Genomic DNA, 7,843 nt, shown 5'->3' on the forward strand with positions numbered 1-7,843 from the left:
AAAGTTCAAGGGGGCCGAATACTTTTGCAAGCCACTGTAAGATGCCAGCAGGCAGTGCATAAATAGAGCGCAGAGGAAGCAGAAGCAGGAAGCAGATGGAGATGGCTATAATCAGATGTAGCTATATGAAATAAAAGCAACATCAGGAAGAAGGAACACAAAAAGTTGGGCTGAACTCTAGAAGATGTGAAGGGTGAAGGTAACTGTGGTCTCAGTGGTAATCAGAGCACTCTGTACAGTGACATCAAAGCTAGGCAAGTGGATCCAGCAGATCCCAGGAACAACATCTGAGATCTCTGTCCAGAAGAGTGCAAACCTAGGTACAGCAACGATACTGTGCAGGACCCTCAAGCTCCAAGGCCTCTGGTAGAGGACTCAAGCTTGAAAGGCTAGACCTCCTGCTGGGATGAAAGGGTTTGTTTTTTTTTACCTGAGATTTTTTTTTTAACTCATTAATTACTGTGTGTGTGTTCACCTATCTGTCTATGGGACTGCTGTAGCAGGAGGTAGAGCAGATCATCTACTAATGGGAAGGTCAGTGGCTTGATCCCTGGCTGCTCCAGTCTCTATGCCAAATATCCTTGGCCAAGATACTAATCCCAAGTTGCTCTCCATTCGCATTATGAATGTGTGTGAATGTTCAATACAAAGCACTTAAGAATGAGCATGTTTATGTGAACATGTGAATGTTTTAAGGGGATCCAGGAGAGTAGAAAGGCTCTATAAAAGAATCCATCCATTTAACATTCTGTGTGTTTCAGCTCCTTCAGTTGATGCCACTGAGCCACCAGGTCAGTGAGTGTAATAAAGCTGATTTTAACTTAAAATCCACTTTGAAGTCTGAATTAATCAAATAATTACCCAGATTTTGTTCTCACTCTGTTTCTTTCATGTAAGGTGGTTCAGACATCAGCGATGAAGCTGATGTTACAGCTGACAGCAATGAAGGTGAGAGGAGACAGTCTGTTGTTTCATGCTGAGACACAAATGATGAAACACACACAAAGCATCACTCAAGTTTTATTTATATCTTACTCAGGTGACGTTAAAGATTCTCCTGAAGAAACTGAAGGTAATTTTTTCACCTCTCTGTCCAGCTGACTACAACCCAGTAAAGCATGGAAATCTCTTCATATTTGTTGGTGGGTTTGGCTTAAGCATGCAGGAAGGAGCTAGTTTTGAAATGTTGCTTAAAATGTCACAAAGCACAAAGAATCTACTTTGTACACGTCTTTACACATGTTTATTTCCATAGATGCTGCAGAACAGTCAAATGGTAAATATTTTCTTGTCTTTAGTTTTCTTAAACTTTCTTAAACTTGATGGACTGAGACTGAGAGCAAGCAAGCAAGCTGAGAGATGAAGGAAGTTAAATTTTTCTAAAAACATACAAGGAAAAACATTTTTTTACCTTTGTTTCTGATCCTTCAGAGGAGACTGATACACAAGGTTAGGGCGTGGTTTGGTTTTTAAAAATAGCACACTGGAGGAATGAGGAACAAATAGAAAATCAATGTGATAGACACCAAAGCGTTAAAGGGATGATAACAGTCAGCAATAAAGACTGTTCCTCCTAAAAGCAGGACATGTTTCACACGTCTCTGTTTAACCTCCTTTGACTCTTTGTGTTGTTTAATTTCAAACTGTTCCGGAGTAACTACTGTATTGTAATTGTATATGCTACTATTTTGAACTTGTGTAAGATATTTTAACAGAAAAGTAGTTTATCATCATAAGAAAAGCTACTCCAAACTACTCCTGTATTCATTAATTTGGCTGTGAAAACGCTTAGACATAGAAACGAGAGTTTGTAAGATGTGAATGGGTGAATAAGTTGTGTTGAGTGTTGGGAAAGTTACTTTTCAAATGTATTCCACTACAGATTACAGAATACATGGCCCAAAATGTAGTTTGTGACATATTCCATTAAGTTACTCAATATCTGTAAAGTATTCTCAACATTATGGATTACTTGATATGTTGTCATGCTTTTTACAACTACATGAATGTACTATTGCTGTGTGATTTATTACTATTACTAAAGGCTACTTGCCACCCAGCTAACATTGTTAGCTGCCATTAGCTGAGGTTAATTCATAGACTGCAAACTGTTAGACTTGATGGATAGCATTAACAGCCTGCTAACTGGAAGTAATCATGTGCAGTTCTGAAAGCAATATCAACTAGATTTTTAAACCTAATATAAGATGAGTAACAGTAGGGTGGACATTAGGCAAGGCTGCACTTTTTGCAGTGATCTCATATAGAAAAAGAAAAGTCTGTATCAGTAATATGTTTTCTTTCTGTCTGCTTTCAGAGCTGCACATGATTATTTGCAGCTAGCAGGTTGTAATGCAGCCTTCAGTAATAGTAATAAATCACACAGCAATAGTACATCAAATATACTACAAGGTAGTTGCAGTATGCTAACATCAGTTTTTAAAAAAGAACTTACTTCCAGATGTTTCTTTAGGTCTTTTGACGCTGAGAACAGTTTGGTTGTTGGCAAACAGAGTTTCCCCATATGGAAAAGAAATAGTAAAAACTTATATTCTTCAAGGGGTCTTATATCTGTTTTCACTCTTGTATGCTTTTCATACAAGTTTCACACAAGACAGATACAAACTTTATAAGATTTATATATATCTTTTCCATATGGGTTGCATTGAACGCTCAGATTTCACCCATTCCTTTCTTCTTTAAACGTGAAGTGGTGTCGGAATTTCCAAGTAAGAAATGCATTCCTGCCCGTGCACTGCTGGTTCGGTTGTGCTGGCTCCAGGTCCACTGTGTAACTGACACCACCAACATTAACAGGACACGTACATTAGAGCTTCTTATTGCATGTTTTGTTTGGGTTTAGGACAATGCGTGGAATTACCAAAATTAGAGAGGGGATAGCCAAACATATGAAACAGGTAATGACTGCCGTGTAATCCATTTATTTCAACAAAGTAACTGTGTTCTAATTATCACCTATTTAAGCAGTAACTGTAACGGAAAACAGTTACTCATATTTTGTATTTAAAAACGTAAAGCTGGTACATGGATTCCGTTACTCCCCAACAATATGCGTTGACTAAAGCACTTTGAGTGTTCCAGTAGAGTAGAAAAGTGCTGTATAAGAACCACACCTTTTCCCATTTAACAAACTTGAGTAGTGTAGTGCATCTGTAGCTGCTGGAAAGTTGTTAACAAGTAAAATTCTGAAGGGGTCCTGGTCTGTGTCATGTCATTGATATGTCAGCCACAGAAATGTGCATGTCAAGGTTCACTTTACTTCTAAGCCAAATGCCAGTCTCGTCAATTTTAGGAAGTCAGCAATAAAAAGCTCATTTATTAATTTATTAATATGATGATTATTAATATGAGTATATCTGAGCAATTAACAACTCAGAGCTGGCACACATTACCTGGTGGGATGATCATCAGGTCTGTCAATCATTAAGAAATGAGGGAGTGCAGCGTGAAGCAAAACCAGTTCAGCATGTGTCCTCCTTCCAACCTTTGGGTGACGTCCTCAGGAAGTGTGTTAAATGATGAGGAGTGTTACAGCTCTTATTGAAGCAGAATCCATGATTCATAACAAAGTTTTTTTTTTTACTTTCTGTGTAAGCACAGTTGTAGGACAATGAGCTTATTCCTCATGTTCATCACAGACATAATTATTATCTGCAATCCACAGAGACTGCAGAGTCTGTGCCCGAAAACAGCGCCGACACCAGCACGGAGTCTGAGCCAGCACCTACAGGTGACAAAGAAGATGAGGGGGAGGCATTGAGTGATGAAGAGCAGGAAGTGAAGGAGAAGGGAGATGAAACGAGTGAAAAAGATACCAGTGAGGAGGAGGAGGGGGGGGAGGTGGTGCCTATCATAGAAGAGGACAGCAAAGAGGAAACTCCAGCTGAAGAAGACAGCAGCCAAATGAATAACAGTGAGATTGAAGACATGGTGGAGATAGAGGAGAAGGAGAAAGAGGCTGAGGAGGAAGAAACAGAAGAGGAGAATGAGGAGGAGTTCAAAGAAGTGGAGGAGGAGAAGGAGGAAAAAGAGAACGATAATCAGGATGAGCTAGGGGAGGATAAGCAGGATGAGCTAGGGGAGGAGAAAGAGGAGGAGGATGAGCTAGAGGAGGATAAGGAGGAGGACAAGCCAGAGGAGGAGGAGCTAGAGAAGGAAAATGAAGAGAAAGAGCTAGATGGGGATAAAGAGGAGGATGAGGCAGAAGAGGAGAAGGAAGAGTTAGATAATGAAAAGGAAGAGAAAGAGGAAGATATGGATGAGAAGGAGGAGCAGCGGGAGGAACTGGAGGAAGGAAATGAGGAGGAGCAAGAGATAAAGGAGGAGGAAGAGGAGGAGGAGGATTTCAAGGATGAATCTGAAAATGCAGATACTGAAGAACCTGATGAAATTGATGATGGTCTGGACTCCACTGAAGGTAAAAAATGATGAACTGGTGTGATTTATGTCACAAATTCATGTGGTCCCAAACAACAATCAGAAAATCCAGAGTGAAAAATCAGAGGCTGACAACGAAAACACTCTTGAAGAGTTCAAAGACCAACTTAAAGAATTTGAAGTCATTAATAGACAAAGATTTAAGATGCTAATGAAGGAAAACATTCACACAGATATTAGATGAGTTTCATTTGAACATCTCAACTGGGATTAGAGGAAGCAGACAATAAGACTAAAAGTTCAGATGAAGGGAGCCACAGGTTCTTAATTCTTATTCTTGTTACAGCAACACCTGCTGGTGAACTGGACCAATCAGATGATGCCACCCCCGTCACCAAACAGGGTAAATTTCATATCACATCTGCAGCCAATCACATTTCAGACAGAGTCAAATCTACTTCTTCTCTGAGATGCACAAAGCGGAAACATGAAGTGTTTTACATCTTGTTGAAGTAAAAATGAACATCTGTGTTTTCTTGTAGCTACCAGTTAGATGCTTCGCCTCTGAGCTGTGGGAGCTCAGCAACTGCAGGTACCATACCATATTGTTTTCACTGATGGAGACAAACCTCTCCATAATCACAGATTATAGGGAAACACAGTCTTAGTTTTCATGGGACCTATTTAAGTTCTCCAAAGCCCAGAGTATCCTTTTCCTATAAAACATAGGAGTAGATCCTGAAAATGTTCATGCTAAAGGAACCATACATTAACAAACCAGATGGTGACATATCTTGAGAAAAATAAGTGCATTTTCAACAATAATGTGTCATTTCTTTCATGTAGTCAATCTAACGTTATTAAATGCTCATTAGAATCTAAGTGCTAGAGTACGTCTTATACTAGTTATACTAGTACTAAATTTAACTTCCTTTGACTCCAAAAATAATGTGTACAGATTAGAAAAAAACTTTACTTTTCTACTGACATCATTTGGAGACCTCTGACTCGTTTTTCACCAATTCAAGGAACATTTTTTTAATTTTGTTTTCACGAAAGTGTGACTGTTTGCAGCTTCTATAGATGTGATGTTTGCTTTCAGAGTGTTGATGGAGAGAACTATAGAGAAGGTTGGTGTTCACTGTGTCTTTGTGGATCACCAGCTGCTGAGAGTAGCTATGGTACTGCATGAGGAAGTATGTGTAGGGAAGGATGGTGGTGCAGGACATTTATGAGGACAGAGGGTGACAGGTGAGTTCAAGGTAGGGGTGGGATTACATCAGGTCTGCCCTGAGCCCTTCTTGTTTACTGTGGTGATGGACAGGCTAAGGGATGAGAACATGGACCTCCCAATGCAATCCTCCACCTGCTCCCTTGAGCCTCTTCTCTCCAGGTATGCCTCTGCAGAGAGAAGGAAAGTGAGTAAAAGCAAAGCAAGAATACATGTGAATGAGAGGGAGACATGTAAGGAATACAGACAGTGAAGGCAGATGAGTTTAAATACCTGGGCTTAGTGGTCCAAAGAAAGGTGAAGAAGAGAGTGCAGATAGGGTCGAGACAAGCATCAGGGGCGATTTGTGACAGAGCATAGCAGCAGCAATGAAAGGGAAGGTTTCGAAGATAGTAGTGAGACCTGCTGTGATGGATGGTTTGGAGTTAAAGATATTAGGATGAGCAGGATGGACTAGAAATCAATGAGAGAGTGGATATATCGGATAAAGGAGGAGGTTTGTGGGTGTAGTAAATTGGGGCATGCAGAGGGCTGATGTGACAGAGGAGGATACAGGGATAGGAGGAGAATGAGCACCTGATAGAGAAGGAAAAAGGGAGTGGAGTGGCTGCAGGCCATATGTAATAATTGTTACTGTGAAGAGTCCATCCCAGATAGACTTGAATCAGTCACTGAGCAGTGAAGCAGTATGAAGTGAACCGAGGTTTTCTGTGCTGTTTCCTGACAGAGCCAAGCCCACAGCCTCCACAGTGGAATCCAGCTGCCATGACTTCAACAACCTAAACTGCATGAATTTCAACGTTCAGCCAACTGTTGTTTCCTCTCCCCATTTTCTAGCAGTGTCTGTTTTAACCTCTGGCTTCTTTGGTTTTCTCAGATTAAAAAAAGAAATGTCTTTCACCTGCTGACGGTCTTCTTTTCTGCCATGTGTCTCTCTTTCCAGCTTCTTGTCTGCAGAAATATTAAATCAGCTGCTGAGCTCAGATCTGTTTTGTGTGTCTGATTTCACACATTAACATGTACATAAGTCCCTCTTTAATTTACAGAGAATGTTTTTAAGGACGTGAAAACCCAGTCAGTGGTGTATACAGAGGAACTGCTAATAAAGTTTGAATTGTCGAAACCTCATCGACTCTTTCTTCCAACAGTCAGCATGCTTCCCTGAACCAGTAATGACGTGATTTCAGTCACACATTTTTATCATAAAATGTGACGTTATTGTTCAGAAGCTGGAGCAGAACTGAGATCGGGAAGGACCAACAAGTGTATGCTTTATTCATTATTTAGAAAAATAACTGATGACTGGTGGCTCATGTGGTAGAGCAGGGTGGCCACCGGTGAGAAGGTTGGAGGATCGATCCCTGTCTCCTCTAGCTGTAAGCCACAGGAACCATCAGTAAGGTCTTAGCTTAACTGTTGTTAAATCTTCTGCACGGAAACAGTTTGATATCACCTTTACTGACTTATAAGGAATTTCCTGTGGCTGGGATTGAGCAGTCAGACCGGAGTTAGCTGCATGGCCACATTCCTCAGGCTGCTCTCTGCAGCACCTCAACACTATTCACACCCTCTACCATACCTTTATATGCTGCTGTTATAGCCCTAAAGTATAATGACTGGTGATTTGTGGCACAAAGTGCTACAAATAAATAAAGCAGACTAAACATGCTGCTGAGGTGATTGCTGCACATTAGAGCTGTGAGACTTTTTTGTGAAAATTTATTCATAGAAACAATAAAGCTTCCTGTGCCACAGCCCAACCCATAGCTTGCTCCTGAAAGTCTCGGCTCTTTTCCTCTCAGCTGCAGACTCACTGCTGTTTATTGTCTGAGAATAAAGATTAAATCTTAAAATAGAATTCAAACTTAGTACAGATTTCATATGAGGTCAGCGGGTGCAGTGTAAATATAAAACTGTTGTAAAATTGTTTGCTGCCAGTAGAAAAAATATAATCAAAGAACAAATTTGTATTGATCTCTAATTTGACAGCATAAGTTACCATGGCGATACACCCAGGTAAGAATGGACCACCTTCACAGCACAGAGAATCCAGGGTTAAACCTGAAGTTAGCTGGATAAGATGAAGCCCTTCTTTGTAGTACAAGCCTCTGACGGTGCCAGCCCCATCCCTTCTTGTAAACATAAAGGTTAAATCCTGGTTAACTTGATGAGTTGATAACCAGCTTCATGTGACCGTTCATCCCAACCGCTGAT

The 7,843-nt window shown here is 40.5% G+C and overlaps 1 protein-coding gene across 1 annotated transcript in view; it reads left to right on the forward strand.

The window, feature by feature from the left end:
• The window catches only part of LOC102207259 (neurofilament medium polypeptide-like), a 10,694-nt gene extending 3,942 nt beyond the window's left edge, over positions 1-6,752 (forward strand). The window contains exons 7-14 of the mRNA XM_005744726.1: positions 762-791; positions 898-948; positions 1,040-1,072; positions 1,256-1,276; positions 3,686-4,438; positions 4,745-4,801; positions 4,941-4,990; positions 6,357-6,752. Of these exons, the coding sequence (XP_005744783.1) occupies positions 762-791; positions 898-948; positions 1,040-1,072; positions 1,256-1,276; positions 3,686-4,438; positions 4,745-4,801; positions 4,941-4,951 (956 nt within the window). The 3' untranslated portion in view covers positions 4,952-4,990; positions 6,357-6,752. The remainder of the gene's footprint in view (positions 1-761; positions 792-897; positions 949-1,039; positions 1,073-1,255; positions 1,277-3,685; positions 4,439-4,744; positions 4,802-4,940; positions 4,991-6,356) is intronic.
• Positions 6,753-7,843: the final 1,091 nt, after the last annotated feature.

This window comes from Pundamilia nyererei, unplaced genomic scaffold (assembly GCF_000239375.1).
Source record: "Pundamilia nyererei isolate P.nyererei 1_Seehausen unplaced genomic scaffold, PunNye1.0 scaffold00148, whole genome shotgun sequence".
Lineage (NCBI taxonomy): Eukaryota > Metazoa > Chordata > Actinopteri > Cichliformes > Cichlidae > Pundamilia > Pundamilia nyererei.